Below are 26207 nucleotides of genomic sequence, written 5' to 3' on the forward strand. Positions count from 1 at the left end.
CCCGGACGCCCTTCAGGAGCCCCGGCCACACATCCACATGCAAAGCTGGACTCATGATCATCCCCCAAAATGTGCTCCTCGGCCACAGGCCGCCACCCACACAGCTGCTCTCACCGGCCCTGGGCGTCCTGGGCGCCTCTAACTGCCTATCCCCAACCACCCCGCATGGAGTCTCCTTCTCCTCCTGACCAGTCTGCCTCCCAAACATTCCTGACACCCATCCTCTCCCCCCACGCCCACGCTCACGCCCTTGCTAAGGCACCGTGACCTCCCACCAGGGCAGCTACAGTGGCCTCCTGACGTTTTTCCTAATATTGCTCCCACCTCGCACCACCATCACTGTGTTCTCCAAAGAGCAGCCAGAACGATCTTCTTATAACGTAAATTCAACCTGTTTCTACTCTTCCTAAAATCTTTCGAATCCTCTGCTTATTCTTCAGGATAAACTGGATCTGCTTTTTCAACTGCATCCCTTACCACTTGCTCCCTCACCTGCATCATCAAACCTTTCCGGTCACCTTTTGGTCCACCAAACATACCACCCCATCTCCTTCTCAATTCAAGGCCTCAGTAGGGGCTGTTCTCTCTGCCCAATCACTTGCAGTGGTTTGAAAGGTGGCCACAAAAAGATACGCCCACGCCCTAACCCCAGAACCCGTGGATATCACCTTAGGTGGCAAACGATGTGATAAAGTTAAGGATTTTGAGATGAGGATTTTGTCCTGCATTATCCAGGTATAAATGCCATTATACGTATCCTTATAAGAGGGACATGGAGGAAGATTTCAAGCAGACACACAGAGGAGAAGCTGATGTGAAGATGGAAGCAGAGATTAGAGTGATGCAGCCACAAGCCAAGGAACGCCAGCAGCCGCCAGAGGCTGGAAGAGGCAGGGAATGGGGGTCTCCCCTATTGCCTATGGAGAACGTATGGCAATGGTGACACCTTGCTGGTGGACTTCTGGCCTCTAGAACTTGTGAGAAAATAAATTTCTGCTGTCTAAAGCCACCAGATATGTGGTCATTGTTACAGCAGCCCTAGGAATGAACACACCATGCTTCCACCAGGCCACTGCTAGGGGACCGCCGGTTCCACCAGGTCCAAGCTTCCCCGGCACCGTCTACCACACACACGGGCTCCAGGGCAAAATCAAGGTAGGGCACCAAATAATCCACCTGGGGAGGGCACAAGGATCTTCGTCTGTTCTTTTCCCTGATGCATCCCAAGCACCTAGACCACCCCACGCCTGGCACTCGTCAGGCACCCAGAAATAATGGCTGGGAGATGAATCCGTCTCTCCTGCTGGAAACCGAGCTCCAGGCCACAGGGACTGTCCTCTTTATCCGCGAGGTCTCACAGCCTCGTCAAATGCCTGGCACATGGTGAATGCTCAATGGTTGTTTGCTGAATGAATGGAATGAATGAATGTTTATTTGCTGAGTGAATTGCAAGTTCATGTATGTATGACAGAGTGAAAAAAGAGCACCTTGGAGACATAGCTGTTTCCCTGTGGATTTCTCGGCAACTTATTGAAAATGGTATCTGAAAGGAGACATACACTTTTCTTTCCTAAAAACTTTGTAATTCTTTGCACTAGAGCGGTATTCTCAGAATCACAAACACCACTCCCCGTGTTCCTATGTGGAATACGCCCTGCTCTGAGATGCACCTTATTTCTCACCAACAACAAAGGCTGACTCCACTTTGGTAATGACCTTGATCCTCTGAAGTTCAGCCTAGTCCCACATTTGCTGAGCTCTGCGCCCGCCTGGCCACAGTTCACATTGGGTCGCAGAGCTCAGCAATCATCGTTGCTATGGGATTGAACTCCACACAGGAGACCAAGGGTTCAGGCTGCAAATCACTCCCCATTTAATGAGGTGACTGACTGGGGCAGAGATGCCAAAATCTACCTTCAAACCCCTCTGCAACTAGGATTCCTCAATGAGGTTTTGTACACTTGGCCTGTTTGGTAAATAATACTGGCAAATTATTTAATAAAAGTAGCAGGCAAATATGAGCTTGTTTTCTCTCCTTTTTCAAGCACAAATGCTGGATCTAAAGAGAGAGATTGTCAAGCATGCTGAAAGCCATGTTAATTAGTTGGAGTTATTCCTCTGTATAGATATCAGCTATTAGTGACAGCTAATAGGCCAAATAATATAAAATGATAGGCATGTATTCCCCCTCTACCCCCTGGGTCTCCCATACCCTGTTCAGAAATACTTCCTCATGCACTGACATAAAAGATTCATTCTTTTAACTTCTGCAAGTTTTCCATTCTTCAAAATTTAAGCTTAATATTCATGACAAGGAGAACACTTTAACAAGCTAAACCAGTTACAAGCTGGCACGTGGAGGGTTGAATTCTACCAGGAAATTTGTTTAATTGTTAGGCACTATGTTTTGTTTTGTTTTTTAATTCTGAATTCTGATGCCTTTACATGACAAGCCCACTGCTCAGCTCCTCGTAGCCCCCAAGGCTGAGGTCCCTTCCCAGGGCCCCTCACTCAGGTCACCTGCTGTCCCCTGAAGGCAGCTGAGCGTGTCAGCATCTATCAGAGAATTCTCCAGCAGAGACACAATGAGCTAGGGAGTTGGTCCTTGGAGGAGAAAGAAGCAGCAAGAAAAAGAAGAAATCAGAACCAAAACACGAAGGGGTGGTGACAGACCAAGTTTGCCAACTTCTCCGTTGTCACTGGAGCTTGCTTCTATCAAAATATAACATAATTGACTTACGCAAACTTTGGGACATGAAAATAATTGCTCTGAACCATTTATCAGGCTACAGTTATAGAGTGTACTAGAATGCAGCTGTGTGAGTGATAAAGAGGTTGAATTCTAGAACTTTGTGTGCAAATAATTTAACGATATGAAAAATGTTAACAACAGTTAAAACTACCCAAGGAAATTCCATTTTTATAATGGAATGCAAGCTCTTAGGAGTGTGAGGGACAAGTGAATGAAATTGCAGGAAAGATACTTGTATATATTTTAGTGATTTAAAAGTCCCAAAGGAAAGACTGGATTGTTAATGTGTGATTTTGGTTTTCACACCAAAAAAACTAAGACAGGCCTTGAGTTTTAAGCCATTTGACCTTCTTGTGTATAAAACTACCAAATTGTAAAGTTCTATTGACTTAACAGTTACTAGACTCCCTTGAATAGAAAACAATACAAATATATTTTATTCTGGAAAAAAGTATAGAAGGTGCCTTTATTATCAAACTAGTTACTAAATCAGAACTTATAAAAGGTCCCATCCTAGTCTATGAAGACATGTAATTTTCCCTACAAGAAGACCTCCATCAAAGAAACAGAGATTCTTCCCTTGAAACGGATAAAGAATAATTTAAAATCCTGCCCAAGTCCACCTCATTCATATCCTTAAAGAGGGACCATAATGAGGTTTGGGTAAACGTTAGGCAGAGTCACAAAGTATTTTGGAAGCCAATTAAATCGCTGTCATATGTGAAAAGTCGTGCCGCACATCACAGAGCCATAGGGTGTTAGGGCTGGGAGGGACAGGACCAGCCCTCCAGTACAAACCCTTATTTCCCAGGTGAGGGCTCTGAAAACCAAAGAGACCAAAGGGGTAATCCCCAGTGTCCCACATTGAGAATGCAGATGCTACTGAACCTTTAAAAGGTCTGAGTACAGCAACGGTCATGCTCCTTTCTGTGGCTCAAAGTGCTTATTTCTGGTCCTACCTGAAATTCCAAGAAAATCTGAACTCTGTGAGATGGTCACTTACTAACAGGTTTACATGTCGTGTGCGGGGAAAAAAAGACTCGGGGGAGAGACTTCCCACTAATTCCGTTCCCGTTTCCCTTGGACTTGGCGGGAGTCCCCACATACATGCTGCATGTGGCCACCAGCTCAGGCTCCCAAATCCTGTCCAGGCTGAACTCTGAATTTTAAGTTATTGATTTATGTGTATTAACTACCTATTAGGTGCCATCTACTGTGATCACCTCAAAGAAATACCAAAAAAGGACCCCCATCTCTCAAAGAGGAGAAACAAACATAGGCAACTTCTATTTCTAGAGCATCCACTATGGGCCGGGAGCCAGCATAAACAGCATAAACATTTTGCACGTGTCCACACAGCCCCCTTTAAGGAGCATGGGCTGACAATCTAATCAAGAGGGTCAGACGTATCCACACTCGAACCCAAGCAGAGCTCCAGGTCAGGGTACGAGAAGCATCACGGAAGGGAAGCAGGTTCACACGGGGGGGACCCATCCACACCGGCTGGGACAGGCAGGAGGCCTTATGGGGGCAGCGTCTCTTCTGAGCTCCTTTGGGGAGGGCAGGAAAGATGGAGGCCGAGTGGAAGTGGGAAGGCTTTCCAGAAAAGGGTAGAGGTGGTATGTCAAAAAATTAATAAATATTGAGTGATTGCTTCCTGGTAGTGAATCCATGGATGATTTATTTTGTGCCTTCAAGTTTTCCAGTATTATCTAAATGGTCTATAATAAGCATATATGAATATACAATAAAAACTACTATAATTATTCTTTTAAAAAAAGAAAAAGGTAGAGGAGTGGGAATATTTAGATTATGTTCAAGGGGGAGTGAGTGGCCCAGCTGATGCAGCAGGAGATGGTCCAACGGGAGGTAACAGTGATTACTGATGAGAACATGTGTTGCGGCTGGGCTGTGAGCCTCCAGCGGTACAGCGGTGAGATGAAGGAGCCCCCCCTGGTTCCTGCCCTTTGATGCATCCCAACTCCACCTCAAACCCCAGCTTCCATCTCCAGCTGAAACCCTCACCCAGCCTGGCACCCAACCCTCGCTGTAGTCATAGCAGTTTTGATTTGGGGCTGAACAAACCACTCACTCAGCCATTCAACCATACGAGAGGAATCATTTCCTTCTTAGGAAGGTCTGGCTGTCCCACTCAGGGGCTGTGCCGTCTCCGGCAGAGCCTCAACCCTTGTAATTCGGTACGTTCCTATCTTTATGGTGCACCTTGTGCTGTCACTGCGGCTCGAGAGATGGTGTGCGAGTTGGCTGGTTGCCTCCCAAACCACCTGCCGCATATGCACAAGCCACGTTCCCAAATTCCTAGCTGGGAAACATCACCAGCGACTTGTGCCGTCACAAAGGACCCATCTGTGCCAGGAAGGGCAGAGGTTGGCGGTGCTCCGCACACAGCTCTCCCTGACCACCCAGAAGCAGGGACGCAGACAGTGGGGCGGGGCGCAGCACACCCCCGTGACCCCTCCTGACCCACGGCACTGAAGACTGTGTGATGGGAGAGACAGAGCATCCTCTACACGTGCAAATGCTTGCGATGGTTTTACAGCCCAAGGACCCAGAAGACAAAGCACCAAGCAGGTAAATATGAGAAAACTGGGCAGAGGAAACTGCCAGGCTTGGGCAGATTCAAGCCGCCACTAGGGCTCCCAAAAGTTAAGGCTAAAACTGGTGTTTGAACCTGAGTGTAATCCTCTTCTCATTGATCACGGGGTAAACTCGGGGGCTGAGACCAAATACCAGGAGGTGGTTCCTGCCTCTTCCACATACTAGCAAGTTATTTAAAATTCTTGGAAATCCAGATTCCTTGTATTGACCAATGGAAATATTGGTAATAATCCTACTGGCCTCGCAGAGCTGCTATAGGATTAAAGCAGGGTTTCTCAACCTCGGCACTACTGGCATTTGAGGATGGCTAGTTCTTTCAGTTCTTTCATGTGGGGCTGTCCTGTGCATTGTAGATATTGAAGAGCATCCGTGGCCTGTGACTCACTAGAACCAGTAGCAACAACCCCCCCCCTCCATCCAGCTGTGATAGCAAAAAAAAAAAAATGTCTCTACATCATTAAATCAGAGGACCACACCTAGCCGGCTTCATCAAAACAACTGTCCCTCTTTGTTTTGTGGTGTCCCCATCCCATTCCTGCCACGGAGCTGATCACTACATTTTTCTTGGGCCTCAAGCTCAAAGGGTCTTAAAATCTTTGCTCATTTATATGGACAACCTCACACAAACACCAGGCTTTTTTTCCTGAGTGTTGTGTCCATTGACGTGAAAAAAGCTAAAGCACTTCTGCTCTTTTTTAGGGTCCTAACTTTGTTTCCTGGCAAATGCAGTTTTTAAATTATATCATGAAAGTGGCTGGAAAAAGCTTGAGATAAATTCTGATCACCAAAATTCTATCGAAGAAGAAACAAATCCATTTAAGCAGAAAGCGATCTGCCATAACTTCAGCTCAACAAGGTAGCTGCTTACAGCAAGAACACAACGAAGGACCTGCACATGTTTCACACAACTGGTGTGACGATAAAGCAATGTTGTGGGAGAAAAAAATGGTCCTTTCTCTCGGAAAGGTAACATTTCACCTCCTTGTTGACTCATCTTTACTGATTTGTGTTTTTTGAGTGTCACACACAGCCCTGTGGGATCGATTTGGACATGTTTCAAAACGATCACTGATCTGACTCAAAAACTGTCCAAAACTTCTGAACCATACTCTTTTCTTGTAAGATTGTGGGAGTATTTTTAATCAAAAGGATGGTTTGATCTAATACTCCAGCACAGCTGAGTTAGTGCCTGCCAACTGCTGCTGTCAGAATATACGAGAGAGGTTCATAAGTAAATGTGTAAGAGACACTATATACTGTAAGGGTTACTGTGCGTCTCAGGGCAGAGAATCGGGTGTAGTCATCAAGAGCACCGTCCTGGGTGGACTTGAGCAAGAAGCTCAATTGCTCTGTGCTGAAGTCTTCGACACTGCAAAGATGGTACCAAAGATGGGAAGAGAGTTGTTGTGAGGGATCAGTGAGCTAAAGCATTTTGAGCACACAGGACAGTGCCTGGCACATAAGTAGCACATGATAAATGCAGCTCTCACTTCGATTACAGAACACTATTCCACGGGATTTTAATAGGTGTTGTCCAAAAAAGAGTCATGTGGTCAAATGTCTGGAAACACTACATTAAACAAAGTTAAGTAGGTTTTTTTTTTTTAACTCACTGCAGAACTTCTCAGACAGAGCCTTTAAAATGTTGATATACAACATGAATATCAATAATGGTGACCCCGCATGGACCATTTGCACCAGGATCCTTTCTGTACAACGTGATTCTACAAAATTTTAAGTGAACAAAACATTATTGATGAGAGTGGGTAGAACGCTGGATGGAAGATTTCTAGAACTTATTCATCTTGTGTAACTGAAGCTTTATGCCCTTTGATTAGTAATTTCCCATTTCCCGCTCCCCCTGCCCATGTTGATTTTTACATCACTTACCCGAGACCCCTTTTCAGGAAAGCACTGGCAAAGAGAGCAATCTCTTCCTCCGCAGGGACCAATAAACTTCTTTCCACCCTAGAAAGTGAAGAATCTGCTTTAGTTTACCAGTATTCATCACCTCGATGGGTACATGGTATATACCTTATAACAAGCACTGTTGGTTTATCTAACTCATGAGAATGTCACAGTATAATTTTACCTCTGAAACTGTGAAAACACTAATATTGATATATAAAAAGGCAAAAAACTTACATTTGGCTTGATAATAAAAGAGTTGATGGTTACGTGAGCAGGATAAAAGTTTATGTGAGCCAGGATTTTTTTTTGAAAAAAAACCTCCTTCTGAAGCTACTCTGCTTTAATCAGAATCTTCTGCAATCTCTCTCTCGGTAAGACTTCATTTACCAAGTTGTGAACAATCTTAGAATGTTAACTATGTAGTTGTGTACACAACTAGACACCACAATGGTGTCTAGTTTAAATTATAAGCTTGGCTTTTTTTCAATAAGACCCTCTTACTTTATCTCCAAGATCAGCTAGGGCATGTGTCCCACAAGGAGGTCCTCCTGGGTCAGAACTGCAGTCATAGCCTTGGACTCGGATTAAAATTGTTCTTCCTACAATTTGCCGATACTCCAGGATGGCTCTCTCTAATGTGTGGCTCAACCAGAAAGCTCTTGCACTTGAATAATCTGAGCACTTTCCCCACTTTCAGCTAGCTTTTCTTCAACTCTCTTTAGAGAGTGACCCCACAGTCGCATCCTGTCTTAACTTTAACACAGGCACACGCACACGCACACGCACGCACGCCCCGTGGGAAGAATCAGCCCCTTTTTCTCACAAATTCTATGTACGTGGCGAGTCATCAGTCACTTCAATACAGAAGTAGAGTCCCAGAGGAACTGTTTCCATAAGTAGATCCTTAACGACAGCCAGCATCACGCACCTGCAGTGAAAATGCACTGAGCATTTGTTCACAGACAGGGTTGCATGTTGAGAGTGAGGAGGTGGTAAAGCAGCTCTCGGTGCTAGGCGCCAAGGGTGTGGATAGGACCACACACTTCTGTAACGGATAGATCTTTGAAAACTAACAACACTGTAGACTTTAGCCTTTAGACCAACATATAACGGGGAAACATAAAACAACTGAACCAATATGTACAGTTCTGATAGAAGATATATATACATAAATATACAAACATACTTATGTACATAAATATACATGAATATACATGTGTATACAGGAAATACACAAATGTATACATACAAATGTATATGTGATGGGAGGGAAAGGAGTCCAAGCAGCGTGCATTTTTCTTTTCAATCATACAATTAAGACCTCTTTTTTCTTGAAAAGTATGTGCGGACACAATAAAAAATCTTGAAATTAAGCATTCATAAAAAAGACATCTTTATAAACATAACGCTTATGGGTCACTAAAAGTATATAAAAATTCGAACCTTGACAAGAGCCAAGCAATTAGATAATTTAAGTTTAAAAAAATGTATTTGAAGTTTCAGAAACATATGCCTCTTGAGTTTTGAGGAACCCTGTTATCTATAAATGCAGAAACAATAAGTTCAAAACCCTGATTAGGTAAAAACAATTTTTTAAATGCTCAGGGCCAGGTCAGGACAGCATGAAAGCACTTAAAATAACTAGGTTGAACACTTGGGTTCATTTAAGGTTGGGATTCATTACTATGTGTTCAGTGAAATATCAAAACAACCAGAGAAAAAAGAAGGTCAGTTGATTAGATGGCTTGAAAATAAAGGCAAGTTTGTGTTTTTTTTAACTTAATTGTGCCAAGCATCATTGAGATGTTTGTAGCAAAATTAAATTTCAGACAAGAATCAGTTTAAAGTAGATTAGCAGAAATCTAAAAAAGGAACACATGTAAAGCTTTGACTTGGACCAATAAAAGAAAAAAGCGAGGTGCTTTTCGTCCCTACCAAGTTCTTCTACATCAGACATATCCCAAAAAACATCACTTTAAAGGGGGGAGGCATTTATAGAGGAAGAAACTGCACCTCAGAAACAGATTGTATAATCCCATTAAGAAGAGATCAAGACAATATCTCAGACAAGTCAACATCCAAAATATAAACCACATTCACTGGGAATATAGTGGCATTCTCAAAACCAGTGTTATTCTTCTTCAAACAGAAGAAAAGTCACTATCTATTTTATCTCAGATATTTTTAAACAAATATTTGTTGCATAGAAAGTTAAAGAAAATATTTTACTAACTTCCAGATTAGTAATCAGTCTTGCATTTCTTACTTTTATTGGGTTTTTTTGGCAAAACAAATAACATATGCACATGATAATTCAAACAGTACAAAATAGTGTAATGGAAAAAGACATTTTATCTTCCAACTCTGGCCCCCAGTTCCCTCCCCTAAAGGTAATCGCTCTCTTCAAATCCGTGTCTGGGCATTTATGAGCATATTTACACAATGATCACACACACACATACACACACACTTTTGGTGATTTTTGTCCTTGTTTTATTTTTACCCAAATGGTATATTTCTTTGTACCTTGCTTTTCTCACTTAATCATTCTGAATTAATACATATGACTATCCACCAAAGTACTATAACTTGTTTAATCCATCCTTATTGATGGTCATTTCATTATCTCCCTTTTTTGCTACCAAACACTACCTTTAAACTAATATTCTTGTGCATATACCTGTATGCATAAGTCAGAATAAATATGTATGATAAATTCCAAAAAGGGAAATTGCTATGTCAAGAGGCATGTGCATTTAAAATCCTGATAGATAATGCCAAATTGCCTTCCATAGAGATTGCATCAATTTATTTCTCTACCTTTAAAACCCATCTACAGTATAGCCACTCTCTGTGTGAAATCTCTAGAATCTTTGCATACCAGAATTTGGTAGGAAGGTCTAGGATAGAATAATCTTTGGTTCAGGAGTTATATGCACTTATATGAGACACAAGAAACAAAGGAAGTAAAATTTAGTGCTCTGTAGACTTTTGTAATAGAAAAAAAAGAATGTAATACAAAAGAAACTTAGAAAAGTCAGATAAGAGAAAAAATAATTCACACACAAATATTTCCGTATGTTTCTGTTCATTATTTGAGGTGATGCTCTGAAATGTCTGTGAACTAAGTTGGGCAAATTTTATCATGCCCACTTCCCACAGGAGAAAACTGAGTCTTGAATAGGTTAAGAGATGAATCAATGGCAGAGCCAAGAACCTAGGGCGTCCTATTCTTTAATGCATGTGCTTTTGCTCCTGACTAAAAGGGAAAGGAGAATGCATGGCAACTTTCCATTTTGATTCACTTTGCAAAGACCTATGATAACTTGAAATCACCGAAGCTGGATCGGGTGGATCCAAGCTAGCGGATGGATAGACAGACATGTGTTCACTAGCGTGATTTAAGCCAGTCTGGCTTTCTCAAGATGAACCTGACTACAGACTGCCTCTAGTAGGATTTCCTAGAAATGTCTGAAGTTGGGTTTAATAACTTAGATTCTCTAGCGAGGAGGCAGAAGAAAGAGGGCTTATTACGTAATGTTCTAGACTTATCCTTCTCCAGAATTAAAACTTTCAAATTTAATCTTATACTTCTTGATTTAATCTTGTAATGGCCCAGCTGCTTCCTGCCCACTCTGAAAAAAGTTTTGAAGAAAGGGTTATATTATGAAACAAAAAAAATCTCTAATACCTATGCAATTTGGTAATCAGTCTTAACTGTAGAATATAAAAGAAACCTTAGAGTTCATCTAATCCAACACTTCATTTTTACAGATGAGAAGATAATCCCAGAGAGTGAATTGTTTAAAAGTATAACAAAGAAACAAGAATGAACAAAACCCAAAGGTTTTAATCATAAAGGAAGGAAATAAATCATAAAGATCAGAGCAGAAATAAATGAAATAGAGACTAGAACACAAGAGAAAAGATCAGTGAAACTAAAAGCTCATTCTCTGTAAAGGTAAACAAAATTGATAAACCTTTAGCCAGACTCATCAAGAAAAAAGGGAGAGGGCTCAAATCAATAAATCAGAAATGAAAAAGAAGTTACAACTGACACTGCAGAAATACAAAGGATCATAAGAGACTACTACAAGCAACTATATGCCAATAAAATGGACAATCTATAAGAAATGAACAAATTCTTAGAAAGGTACAATCTCCCAAGACTGAACCAGGAAGAAATAGAAAATATGAACAGACCAATTACAAGTACTGAAATTGCATGTGTGATTTAAAAACTCCCAACAAACAAAAGTCCAGGACCAGATGGCTTCACAGGCCAATTCTACCAAACATTTAGAGACGAGTTGACACTTAATTTTCTGAAACTATTCTAAAAAATTGTAGAGGAAGGAACACTTCTGAACTCACTCTTTAAGGTCACCATCACCCTGATACCAAAACCAGACAAAGATATCACAAAAAAAGAAAATTATAGGCCAATATCACTGATGAACACAGAGGCAAAAATCCTCAACAAAATACCAGCAAACCAACTCCAACAATACATTAAAAGGATCATATACCATGATCAAGTGGGATTTATCCCAGGGATGCAAGGATTTTTCAATATCTTCAAATCAATCAATGTGATATACCACATTTACAAACTGAAGAATAAAAACCATATGATCATCTCAACAGAGGCAGAAAAAGCCTTTGATAAAATTCAACATCCATTTATGATAAAAAAAACTCTATAGAAAGTGGGCATAGAGGGAACATACCTCAACATAATAAAGGTCACATATGACAAACCCACAGCTAACATCATACTCAATGGTGAAAACCTGAAAGTATTTCCTCTAAGATCAGGAACAAGACAAGGATGTCCACTCTCACCACTTACACTCAACATAGTTCTGAAAGTCCTAGCAGTCAGAGAAGAAAAAGAAATGAAAGGAATCCAAGTTGGAAAAGAAGTAAAACTGTCACTGTTTGCAGAGATGACATGATACAATACATAGAAAATCCTAAAGATGCTGCCAGAAAACTACTAGAGCTCATCAATGAATCTGGTAAAGTTGCAGGATGCAAAATTAATACACAGAAATCTCTTGCATTCCTATACACTAACAACGAAATATCAGAAAGAGAAAGTAAGGAAACAACCCCATTTACCATAACATCAAAAAGAAAAAAATACCTATGAATAAACCTACCTAAGGAGGCAAAAGACCTGTACTCTGAAAACTATAAGACACTGATGAAAGAAATCAAAGATGACACAAACAGATGGAAAGATATACTATGTATTTGGATTGAAAGAATCAATGTTGTCCAAATAACTATACTACCCAAGGAAATCTACAGATTCAATGCAATCGCTATCAATTTACCAATTGCATTTTTCACAGAACTAGAACAAAAAAATTTTTAATTTGTATGGAAACACAAAAGACCCCAAATAGCCAAAACAATCTTGAGAAGAACGGAGCTGGAAGAAACACGCTCCCTGAATTAAGGTTATACTACAAAGCTACAGTAATCAAAACAGTATGGTACTGGCACAAAAACAGACATAAACATCAATGGAACACGATAGAAAGCCCAGAAATAAAACCATGTGCTTATGGTCAATTACTCTACAACAAAAGAGGCAAAAATATACAGTAGAGAAGAGACAGTTTCTTTGATAAGTGGTGCTGGGTAAACTGGATAGGTACATGTAAAAGAATGAAATTAGAACATTCTCTAACACCATATACAAAGATAAACTCAAAATGGATTAATGACCTAAATGTAAGATAGGATACTATAAAACTCCCAGAGGAAAACATAGGCAGAACACCCTTTGACATAAATTGCAGCAATATTTTTTTGGATCTGTCTCCTAGGGTAATGGAAATAAAAACAAAAATAAACAAATGAGACCTAATTAAACTTAAAATCTTTGGCAAAGCAAAAGAAACCATAAACAAAGCGAAAAGACAACTTACAGACTGGGAAAAAATATTTGCAAATGATGCTACTGATAAGGGATTAATTTCCAAAATACACAAACAGCTCATACAGCTTAATATCAAAAAAACCCAAACAACCACATAAAAAATGGGTAGAAGACCTAAATAGACATTTCTCCAAAGAAGACATACAGATGGCCAAGAGGCACATGAAAAGATGCTCAATATTGCTAAGTATTGGAGAAATGCAAATTAAAACTACAATGAGGTATCACCTCACATCAGTCAGAATGGCCATCATCAAAAAGTCTACAAATAATAAATGCTAGAGAAGGTGTGGAGAAAAGGGAACCCTCCTACACTGCTGGTGGGAATGTAAATTGGTCCAGGCACTATGAGGAACAGTATGGAGTTTCCTTAAAAAACTGAAAATAGAATTACCATACGATCCTGCAATCCCACTTCTGGGCATTTATCCAGAGGAAACTCTAATTTGAAAAAATACATGCACCCCAATGTTCACAGCAGCACTATTTACAATAGCCAAGACATGGGAGCAACTTAAATGTCCATCGACAGATGAATGGACAAAGAAGATGTGATAAATATATATATAAAATGGTATATTAGCCATAAAAAAGAATGAAATAATGCCATTTGCAGCAACAGGGATGGACCCAGAAATTATCATACTAAGTGAAATAAGCCAGAGAAGGACAAATATATGATATCGCTTATATGTGGAATCTAAAAAAAATGATACAAATGAACTTATTTACAAAACAGAAATAGACTCACAGACACAGAAAACAAACTTATGGTTACCAAAGGGGAAAAGAGGGGAGGGATAAATTAGGAGTTTGGGATTAACATATACACACTACTATATATAAAATAGATAACCAACAGGGACCTACTGTATAGCACAGGGAACTATATTAAATATCTTGTAATAACCTATAATGGAAAAGAATCAAGATATAGATAGATAAACAGAATCACTTTGCTGTACACCTGAAACTAACACAATATTGTAAATTAACTATACTTGTATTTTTAAAAATGGTTAAAAAAGTATAATAAAAATGATTCATTCAATAAAGTGAATTTTCAACACGCAATCAGAGCTCATTAATGGACTTACCCCGTACGCATGTTGTACAGAAAAGAGAATAAGTACGAGCGACCTACGAAAAAGCAAAAACGCAGATTAATTTAAACTGCTGGTTTTAATGCACAACAAACTAAAAAGAAAAAGAACACAAGAATTAACTCCAGAAACCTTTTTTTTTAGTTTCCAATAAGGCTACTGTGGCCAGTTGATTGTCACAAGTGACAAGATAAATGTTATCCTCTCTCTGGATGTCATCGTTACGTTTCCTCCTTTTAATCAGTCAAGTACTCACACCCTTTGGTGTGGTCTTCATTGTGCTGGGTACAGTGGGGACACTTGGAAGGTGAGACCTGGCTGGATGGATGAGTGGAGGGAGGCGACTCTCAGAATGAAAACTAGAGGAGAGCTGGAAGGAGGCAGCTTTGTCCAGGAACTGCTGCAAAGACTAGTGTATCCTGGATGCTATTAAGTGGAACCAGCTGGAAGGAAGGAGGATGGAAGAAACCTAACTGGACTGGGGAGACGGTTTGGGAAACAATACGAAAAAGTCAGGGGAGAGTTAGGTAGTTCAGGGTCTTATAAGTGAGGCAGAAATCAACTGGGGTAACATCATTATTATAAATTTTAACAGGAAAGATGCAACCAAAAAAAGACTGACTGTGTGTGTCCTCCCCCAACTCATATGTTGAAACCCTAACCCCCATGTGATAGTATTAGGAGGTGGGGCCTTTGGGAGTATTAGGCCATGAGGGTGGAGTCCTTGTGAATGGGATTATTCCCCTTCTAAAGAGGACCTGGAGAGCTCTCTCTCAGTCCTTCTACCATGTGAGGATACGATGAGAAGCCAGCAGTCTGCAACCCAGAAGAGCGTCCTCACAAAAACACGCCCATGCTGACGCCCGGGTCTCACACTGTCGGCCTCCAGAACCGTGAGAAATAAATTTGCATTGCTCATCAGCCACCCAGTCGATGGTATTTGTCACAGCAGCCTGCAGTGACTAGGACAACCACTCAAAACTGCGAATGTTTGCCTCGGGCTTATGATTGTCCAAGAGCTTTCACATCCATCATCGCATTGAATCCTTAAAACAGAGCTTGGATGGGAGGAGAACTGGGGCCCAGACTCGGGCTGTGACTTCTCTGCCACCCTTGTCCCTCTTTTCGTGTAGAGCCTTCTCCTCTCTGAAATTTCCTGTCCAAAGGAGCCTTATTTCTCCATCCTCGGCCCCTTCTTCTTGCGTTGAGATGCTGATAAGCATTACAGAAATCTACAGAGCCGTGCCTCTGCGTGAGACCCAGGCTAGGAGACGGGAGACTGGGGGTGGGTCCGGCCCACACTCACTGGCCTCCACACTAAAGTCCCCCTTCTCCGCGACCCTTCTCTTGGAATTCATGACAATTCCAGTAAAGGCCAGGGTGGCATTTCAGTGTAGTAATGGAGTAAATCAGAAAATAAAAAGGGGAAAGACGTGTTAAATAGAGGGAATAAACTGTTTTAAATCAAATTAAAGTATTTACAACAACTGTTGTTTAATCAGGTCGTTATCACTTTGGACATTTGTAAATAACGACAGGTTACATCTTATAGCAATTTTGGCCTCCGTATATATAGTCTCATTAAAATTGTAGGCAGGGTAGGTTTTTCCACATTTTACACCAGAGCAAACTGACTCAGAAATGTTGGATAATGTGCCCAAAAGGCTGTAGGCAGAGTGGCTCGGAGGTGGCACTTAGGACAGATTTGAATCCCTGTGACGGTCCCTTCTCCTCCCACCCCATCCCCCATTTGTTCCTCCTGCTGCTTAATATATTTAAAAATAAGGCAATTCCTTTTTTTTTTTTATACAGCAGGTTTTTAAAATAATAAGGCAATTCTTTTTTTATGTTTGTCTTTTTTTTAATTAAAGTATAGTTGATTTACAATGTTGTGTTAGTTTTAAGTCTACAGAAAAGTGATTCAGATATATAGATACACACATCTTTTTCAGATTCTTTTCCATTATATATTACAAGCTACTGAATATAGTTCCCTGTGCTACACAGTAAGTCCTTGTTGATTGTCTATTTTATATATAGTAGTGTGTATCTGTTAATCCCAAAGTCCTAATTCATCCTTCCCCTCTCTTTCCTTTTTGGTAACCATAAGTTTGTTTTCTATGTCTGTGAGTTTTTCTGAGACTGTTCCTGTTTTGTAAATAAGTTCATTTGTATCATTTTTTTAGATTCCACATATAAGCGATATCACATGATATTTGTTTTTCTCTGTTTGACTTCACTTAGTATGATGATAATTTCTAGTTGCATCCATGTTGCTGCAAATGGCATTATTTTATTCTTTTTTATGGATGAGTAATATTCCATTGTATATATATACACCATATCTTCTTTATCTATTCATCTGTTGACGGACACTTAGGTTGCTTCTATGTCTTGACTATTGTAAATAGTGCTGCTATGAACACAGGGGTGCATGTTACCTTTTCGAATTAGAATTTTCATCTTTTCCAGATATATGCTTAGGAGTGGGGCTGCTTTTTTTTTTTCTTTAAAGAACAATTCAAAATTAAGAGTACTTTGCAGTTTCCTTCACATTCACTCCAAATAAATAAGACTTGGCTGCATTTCTGAAAAGAATTGCGTTCTCCTTCCCATCACCCTCTCTCCCTTCACTGCCCATCAATACATGTTCATCAGCTCCAAAACTTCTCATATTTTTCACTATTTAACATTTCCCTGTCTTAATTCCCAATATTTTTTTTAGTCACCTCGAATAATCTCATATTAGTTTCCTACTGCTGCTGTAACACATGACCACAAACTCAGTGGCTGAAAACAATACAAATTTATTCTCTTACGGCTCTGGAGGTCAGAAGTCTGAAGTAGGTCTCACTGGCAAAAGATCAAGGTGCTGGCAGGGCTGTGTTCCTTCTGGAGGCTCCAAGGGAGACTTAGTTTCTTTGCTTTTTCCAGATTCTAAAGGCTGCCTGCATTCCCTGGCTCATGGTCCCTTCCACCTTCAAAGCCAGCGGTGAGCAGTTGAGTCTCTCCCTTGCTGCAACCCTCTGACCTCTGCTCTTTTCATCACATCTCCTTCTCGACTCCCACTCTTCTGCCTCCCTCTTTCGCTTCTAGGGACCCTTTTAATTATGCTCGGCCCACCCAGATAATCCAGGATAATTTCCCCATGGCAAGGTGAGCTGATTAGCAACCTTAATTTCATCTACAACCATAATTCCCCCTTGCTACACAGCAGAGCACATTCAGAGGCTCTGGGGATTAGGATGTGGACATCTCTGGGGGTCATTATTCTGCCTACCCCACTCATGAAGTGCATTGTCCTAACTCTCCTAGTTATAGGGACCCTGCTGCTCTGGACATATGAGAAGGTTTTTGCTATTCAAACCCAGTGAATAGGAGAGCAAGAATCTGTGGCCTTGTGCGTCCTCCCATTGGGTGATCATGTGGGTGCAACTGGCAGAGAGGAGAGAGGACTGCTGTTTAATAATAAAAATGAATCGCAGAATGGCAGCAGGCATAATCCATAGATTTCTGGAATAACTGGGCTTTTTGACATGTGAAGCATTCCGATAATTTACACCTGCAGAACCAACCTTTAGGGGAAATTATTAAAAAAAAGCCAGTGATCGTACTTGAGGACACTCACCAGGAATCTGTGGCCAAGGGCTTGATCCACCTGAAAGAGCGCCTTACCAATGCCATGTGCACGAATTACTTCATAGTCAAATCTTGGTACTTAAAAAAAATTCTGCCACTCTTCTCTTCCAGAAGACTCTCATCTACAAGTGAGGTTCTATGTCCTGGGTTTAAAGTCTGTATATGTTAAATATAAATATATCTCTTAAAACAGAGTATGCATTATAATGTTGAAAATAATTACTTTCATCATTCAGAGTTAGTGATGGAAATATTTTCTAAAGGGGAACTTCAACAGTGTTTTGACATAACAATCTTTTCTTAGCAATGGTTAAACTGAATACTTAATTTTTAATTCTTAGAAGTAAAAATATTCTCAAATTCTTTATATCATAAATATATTTTTGAGAAATGAAAAGATATATGTATGTAATGCTTGTACAAAAAATATTGCTTCATTTTGCTAAGGGGAATTTTCTTCTATTTAATCTTTTCTTTTAAAAAGCCAAGCTACAATTCTTTCAAGTGCTTTTTTTATTTTTTGAAACTAAAAAGGAATCCCCTAGCATAGAAATACACATTTTGCCTACATACAGCAAATACATATCAACATGTTTTTATGTAAAATGGTACAACATTTTGGCAGGTCGTCAAAAAGTTAAACATAGAGTTACCATATGACCCAGCAATTTCATTCCTAGGTATATACCCGAGAGAACTGACAACATATGTTCACACATAAACTTGTACATGAATATTTACAGCAGAATTATTTGTAATAGCCAAAAAATGGGAACGACTCACTTCAACTGATGAATAGATAAGGAACACGTGCTACATCCATACAATGGAATACTATTTGACCATAAAAAGGAATGAAGTACCAATCCGTGCTACAACATGGATGAACCTTGAAAACATTATCCCAAGTGAAAGAAATCACATACTGTATAATTCCATGTATATGGAACGTCCAGAATAGGCAACTCCATAGAGACAGAAAATAGATTAGTAATTATCAGGGGTTGGAGAAGGGGAAGAGTTGGGGTGATGGAAATGTTCTGGAACTGGATAGTGGTGATGGTTGCACAACATTCTAAGAACACTAAAAACCACTGAATTATAAACTTTAAAAGAGTAAAAGTGGTGTGTTTTACTTTGTGAACTTTATCTCAATTTTAAAAAAGAAAAAATATTTTGACTCAAAGAACTGTATGCTTTGATAAAAGATCTCTTTGGCTGAACGAACTGAAATGTCTCATCTTTAAAACTTTGGCTTCTCTGAAGACCTGTATCTGTAAGAATTGGGTAGCGAGAAGGAAACTGGGAGTGTAGAATGTTACAAACTATTTTTAAACTTCTGGATAAAATCTGGATACACTAACTCAGTGTTGCATTTATGAGAGACTAGTTTTCCAAGTAAGTGGTGGAACAACATTCCATGATAGTTTCAAAACCAAGTAGAAACAGAATCACTTTGAGTACCTAGATCTTCTCCCATCCCTAAATACATCATTTTAAATATTTTTTTACTTGCATTCCAGAAGCAAGTCTCAGTAAAACAAATTATTGTTTTATGAGGAATACACAAATTGGCTTGAATCATTCAAAATGCATTTGATATTTTAAACAAATAGGAAACACAGTCAAAAATTAAAGAAAACCAGAGGTATTTGCATTTTAACCAAAAAATAGATACATCATGCAATTAGTCTCCAGACGTATTGTGATAAAGCATGCATCAGGGGATTTTGTTAAAATAGTGTGTTGCTGTGGTCACCTTTCAGAGGAAGAATGTCTGATGGTGGCCCTAACACCTAGGAGTGTCTCAGTACACTTTAATTGAAAAGATGGCTGGGTGGACAGATGGATGAATGGATGAATGGACAGCTGAACCAAACCACAGGAACCTAACTGGCCTCCCATTAGTCAGTGGGACTGTCCAATGTGAAAGGACATTAACTAACAGTGAGAGGACACTGCTGTGCTGGGAGTACCCAATGCATTCCCATCACCATGCACTTAGTTACTATATAAGCTCTATGACAATAGGGATTTCATCTTTTTTTATTCACAGGTTTATCCCCAGTGCCATAATAGTCTCTGAAATATAATAAGTACCCAATGTATATCTATTGGGTGAATGGACTTATAGAAGACACTCTGGGACCTTTCAAATGTGAATCAAATATATTTAATAGGGGATGTAAGATGAGGCTAATTTTGAATATACAAGAGGGTAGAAGAAGGGAGAATGAAGGAGATGGAGAGAAAAATCATAATGGCATTGGAAGAAGTGATGAGAAACCAACACTTACTGATTATACATAGGACCCTCTGCCTAGAGTGTTGCCCACAATCAAGTCACCTCTTTTCACCACAGTTTAGTTAAGAAAAGTATTATTTTCATTGCGTAAGAAAAGCAAACTGGGGAATTCCCTGGCAGCTGTCCAGTGGTTAAGAATGCCATGGGCCAGGGTTCAATCCCTGGTCAGGGAACTAAAATCCTACAAGCCCTGCAGCACAACCGAAAAAAAAAAAAAAAAGGACACTGGATCAGTTTAATTAGTTGTACAAAGTTGTGGAGCTAATAAATGGCAGAATCTGGATTTCTGGACTCCAACATATGTCCCTTCTCCCAACTGACACCCCAGCCTTCAGACTTTTCTGCTCTCAAACGTCCATTAGAATTTTGAAAAACCTATTTGATCCCTCTATTCCTTTTTTAAAGTTAACATATAAAATCTTTATTCTTTTTATTGCAAGGAGTATAATTTGGAACACTGTAAATGGTTACCTATAAAATAAAACTGTTGCAGCACTATGTTAGCTGTAGCCAATACATCACAATGCCAGGCAACCTGATTTTCACCATCATCAGTATAAAATACATGTACACGGTTTTTAACATTATTTTTCTTCATGATTTTGTATTGACATTCCACTCCCCCACATATATCCTTGTGCAATATAATTTTATACTTGAAAATCATATTGATAACCCCACATTTCTCTGCAACAAAAATATATATAAATTCGATATTTTTTAAATTTCTTATGATCACAAATCTCTGAATCTTAAAAAAGATTTTTCTCCTGGATTGACTTATTGTTATGATTATTAGTAGTATATGATTCATCAAAAACATAAATAAATTTAAATCTTTATAAACAATTACTAAACATTAAAAGTGAAATTATATTGGAAATGTCATAGGCAATGAATGAAGTGGGCTTTTTCGTTTCTCAATTAGTTTATTTAGCCCTAGAGTAATAATACTTCTTACTGGAATGAGACAGGTTCAGCAACAATGTTACTTCCATTTTAATTTTTAAAGCGGTAAAGCCTAATAAAACTTATTCACAAAGTTCAGAAGTTGTGAATGGAAGGAATTTGTAACACAAATGTCACTCAATTCTGAGAACTTCTCTTGAGTTGTATATGAAAAGCAATATAGAATTTATCATCAAGAATCATTCTGAAAGATCTATCAGTTGATAGAGTTTTCCTTCAATCGTGATGAAAACAGAAAGTGGGAAACCAGCTGGCCCAGGGGATGTGCAGCCCAGAAGGTAGATGTCTTCTGTTCTCAACACCCTTCATCCGGCCCCACAAACAGTCTGGACAAAGCAGGCTGGTAACATTTGGGATGGATGGGGCAGAGGGATGGGGTGGAGGTATGCCTTTCTTTTGAAAAGTAGAAGGACGGTTGTGAAAGGGGTGGTGAGAACCTAGCCCAAAGGCCCATTTTCAGAGAGAACTATCCGAAGAAAGAATATCTGTAACAGTTGAGAAATTAATTCCTTTAATTACTTGTCCAAGCTGCTTGCATAACTTGTAAGAATCTTTTGGTCTCCCAAGGGTACACATACCTCAGTTTGGGGCTCTCTGCACTAGACGAGCTGCAAAAAGGAAAACCACTGCCTTGTTCACCGTTTTACCTAGAGCAAGCCTAACATGACTACTTGCTCACCCCACGCATCTGTCTAGCCTGAAAACAAAGCTACAGAGGAGTCGCAGAGACTTTAGGACTGTTCTCCAGCCTAGGGTGCAGCTCCTAGGTCACAGCTAAGTAAAGGCCCATCTGGCTGTCAGCTGGACACCGTGAACAGCGGTGTGTACAGCACTCTACAGTTCCCAAAAGGCTGTCACACATGGTACCCACAACAGTCTACGAGGATTTCCTTTGTTGCAACTGCCTGTGTTAAGAGCAAAAAACCTTTGGTCTCAACCATGCTTTTGATGACACCAAATAAAAACACCCCATCACTCAGAACAGCATCCCTCTAACCTATCTTCTCATAAACAAAAGGCTGTCATCACATAGGAGTGGCCAAGACAGTATGTTTCTAATTGGAGTCTATCAAAAAAAAAGCCTAAACAACCCAAATGCAATGCCACTAAAACATATGCAAACAACAGCTTTGGGAGAATGCCTACCCTGGAAACTTCTTCAAAACTTCTGTACCTTTCAAAGGGTATGCTTTATTCTGCCAACTGTTATTCTCAAGAAGGGAGTGTTGAGTGCTATGGAGTGCTGTATCAGAGCCCCCTGAGTTCCCACCTTTGGCTCCTAATTGGGGGGATGACCAGGTTTTCATCACCTGATTCCATCTCCCCAGGCACATGGAAAGTTGGGGAATAATCAAACTTGACCCAACCCAGAGCTTGGCTTGGTAACACAGAACTCTGGGCCAGAGGATGGTACAAAAACATCTGAACCAGTCCTCTGAAATTAGGACACTGAGAGAAGAAAGGGAGATGAGGGAGGAAGGACGCATCCAGTGCATCCTGAAGTACAGCCAGGCGTTAGAAAACTGGGACAAGTCAAGGCCAAGTGCAAGCCTGAGTTTAGAGGAAACAGATAAGCTAAGTAATCAGAAAAAGCTGTTTCCAAGAGAGGAAAACGCAAAAAGAGGAAGACAGATGGTCTCATGAGAGGATGAAAAAACCAGCTCCTTCCCGAGAGCCCCCCCAATTCCTGACGCAGTCTTGCAGTCAATTCCCTTTTCTTGAGCGAATTGACCTGAGCAGCTGAGTCCGATAAAAACCACTGTCCTCATCACAGCTGATCCCAAGGCTGCGACATACCTCAGGGAGCTCATTTGAAGCCACCCACCCCCAACAGGGAAGCTGAACGCCCGTGCCCTGGGCCTTTGACCTCCGTCTCCCTCACTGACCAAGTCCATAGGCTCTTGCCCAGCAGTGTATTTATATCAGTAATTTCTAGCATGCATATCCAGCAGATATTGTGTTCTCTTCCTCCACCTCCCTGGGATTATTTTTTTTTCTTCACTACTTTATGAAAATTCCTGGACTCCAATTCCCCTGGGACTCCTTAGGAGTTTGTGCCCAAAGTTTTCCAAAGGCTAGGTCTGGGAACAGGATCTGAGATCTTCCAAATCATTCTCTTACCATAGGGAATTTGTTTTCTCTGCAACCCAATCTTGAATACAAATATACCGTGCTTGGGCTTCCCTAGTGGCGCAGTGGTTGAGAATCTGCCTGCCAATGCAGGGGACACGGGTTCGAGCCCTGGTCTGGGAAGATCCCACATGCCGCGGAGCAACTAAGCCCGTGAGCCACAACTACTGAGCCTGCGCATCTGGAGCCTGTGCTCTGCAACAAGAGAGGCCGCGACAGTGAGGCCCGCGCACTACGATGAAGAGTGGCCCCCGCTCGCCGCAACTAGAGAAAGCCCTCGCACAGAAACGAAGACCCAACACAGCCAAAAATAAATAAATAAATAAATAAAAATTAAAAAGAAAAAAGAAATACACCGTGCTGGAGTTCTCATCAATTGGGGGATGGGCGGGGGGCAATGGCCAAGATTGGAGGACCAGATAAACAGGAGACTGAGGAGTGGAATCTTCCAGTCACAAAAGGTAGCAGAAATATAATGTCTTTTCTTTTCCCAAGTAACATTAAGTGTCTGAGCTCTTTTTAACAATATCTGTTCTTTCAGGGAAATCATTTCTTATTAACTCAATGACTACACGGTCTTTCCTTTGACTTTCTGACACTGAGCTATCTGAAGACTCTCTTTCCAAGGCTAAATTTTTTGGACGGTCTGAACACCTATTTTTATATACCTTTATCTTTCCAATATAGAATTCCTAAAGGCTCAGCTTTTGTAAAGATATAAGCAAGGGGCCTCAGGGGTTAGAAAAACGCTCCCAGAAAAAGAATGGCATGCCTGGTGGCTGGATATCTACTTTGAGGCTTACGCTTTCCCTGTTAAGGATCACCTGACCTTTTCCCAACATCTAAGTTGGTTACTTTCTAAAACCCCGTATCTTTGGGTTGACTCGACCTGCAGACTTTCAAAGCCTTCAGGTTGATCTCAGCTTTTTAGCGAAAACAGTCAATCCCGTCAAACATCACAAGGTTTTTAAAGCAAGTCACGAATCTGTGTGGTCCATGGACTACTGCAATGTGGCTGGAGCATCATGTTCCCTGAGGAGGAACCAGGAGAAACTTGAGAACTACTCAGGGAAATTCTTGAGAATATCTCTAAGTTCCAACGTGAGTTCCAATCCAGAATGTTGCTGGATTCCGGCCAAGCTTGCCCCCGCCTTGCCTTCCCTCTAGGTTCAGCTGAATTGTTTGAGAGCGCTGCACAGTCCTCAGTTGACCTTGGAGTTGACTTTGCTAGTCCAGGGCCAAATGGACCATATCTCAGCTAATCTACCATTCTGCCAATATAGGCTTTTATTATCATTTTTCTCCATGAGGTCTCCTCCCAAAACCAACAGAACATTTGACAACCATCTTCATAAAGTCACCACATGGGAAACACGTGGAGGTGATATAGGTTCCACAAATACACAACTGATTTTCAAAACCAGATGTTCCCTTTACCTCCAAGTTAAGAATGACATTCTTAACTCAGAATGCTAGATGTCTCTTGTCAAAAGCACTACTCCCCCAGGTTATTCTTGGTCTGTGATTTTACCTGCAGGGCAGGGGTGGAGCGACTCTGGATTCCCTACACCTTTCAGACCTCTGAGAGCTGCCTTTGGGGTAAGCTCTGGCAGTAACACCCCTTGATTCCACTGGGAAGTGCCCACCCCCAACCAACGTACTGAAAGGCTGGCATTTGCTTTTGATGACTTCTTCCCTCCTCCCTAGAGACCCACTGCCTTCTTCTCCTGGTACCTTGTGGTCTCGTGGTGAGGGATTGAAAGCAGGACTGTAGAGTTACAAAGACTTGTGTTCAGATCTTGATCACTTACCAGTATAACCCTGAGCAAGTTTGTACCCACCCTGAGCTCTTGATTTCTCAGCATGTAAAATTAATGCTTGAGAGAATTACATGAGTCACAATCCGTGCCTAGCAGTCTCTGGCATGTGGTAGCAGCTCAATAAATGTTTATTTCCTTCCTTCCTAATTTGCCATGCAGGCAAAACGAGCTCCCAATAAATTAGAGAAGGGTTAGAAAACTGGGAACTGGGGCAAGCCTGGCAGACCTCAGGAGGGGGGCAACACTTGATCTGGGAAGGAAGGAAGATCTGGGCAAATGAGAAGGAGAAATAAGCTGTGACAGTCTCTCCTAAAGTACCTTTTATAACGTCAGGAGAAGTTATCGAGAGGGATGACTCTTCAGTTAGTGTAGAAGAAGGTATACAGGAGGACAAGTCCAGTCAGAATCAGAGTTAACTGGACTCTGAGAGGACACTTAGGAAAAGGTCAGGATCCGGTTTAATCAACCAGAGAGCTAGCTCCTTCTGCCGTGCCCAGCACTGCTGCTGGGCTCCCTTCCCTCCCCGCCCTTCCCCTCCTCCTCCTCTTCCTCCTCCTCCTCTTCTCCATCACCATCATCATCTTCCTCGCCATAAGAAATTATAATAAGCGGCATTTTCAGCAGGCAACTTATATGCTAAGCCCTGTGCTAAAGGTTTAACACAGGTCTTCAATCCTCACAATAACCCCATAAGGTAAGTAATATGACTAGGTCCTTTTACAAATAATGACAGTTAGTATGAGACATTTCTAAAGCTTCCCTTATTAACCACTACACTGCACAGCTTCAAAATTCATGAAAATTCATGGGTAAGTTTCGGGGGAATTCATCTCCGGAAAGAACAACTTTAGCCTTCAATATAGTAGTAGCAGGGAAAGACATTTATAAATGCAACAGCGCACTATGATACATAGACATTCAGTTTCCAGTGAATCCCAGAAAACTAGAGTTCTCCTGTGAAGGTCTTTATGTTTGGAATTTCAACTCTAGAAACTCCTATAGGACA

The 26207-nt window shown here is 40.8% G+C and overlaps 1 protein-coding gene across 1 annotated transcript in view; it reads right to left on the reverse strand.

Moving 5' to 3' along the window:
* Positions 1–26207, reverse strand: part of COL4A4 (collagen type IV alpha 4 chain) — a 140837-nt gene that overhangs the window by 105166 nt on the left and 9464 nt on the right. Inside the window, exons 2-3 of the mRNA XM_057551094.1 lie at positions 14333–14375; positions 7262–7339 (exon numbers count right to left, since the gene is read on the reverse strand). Coding sequence (XP_057407077.1) covers positions 7262–7339; positions 14333–14375 — 121 coding nt within the window. The remainder of the gene's footprint in view (positions 1–7261; positions 7340–14332; positions 14376–26207) is intronic.

This window comes from Balaenoptera acutorostrata, chromosome 8 (genome assembly GCF_949987535.1).
Source record: "Balaenoptera acutorostrata chromosome 8, mBalAcu1.1, whole genome shotgun sequence".
In the NCBI taxonomy this organism is placed as follows: Eukaryota; Metazoa; Chordata; class Mammalia; order Artiodactyla; family Balaenopteridae; genus Balaenoptera; species Balaenoptera acutorostrata.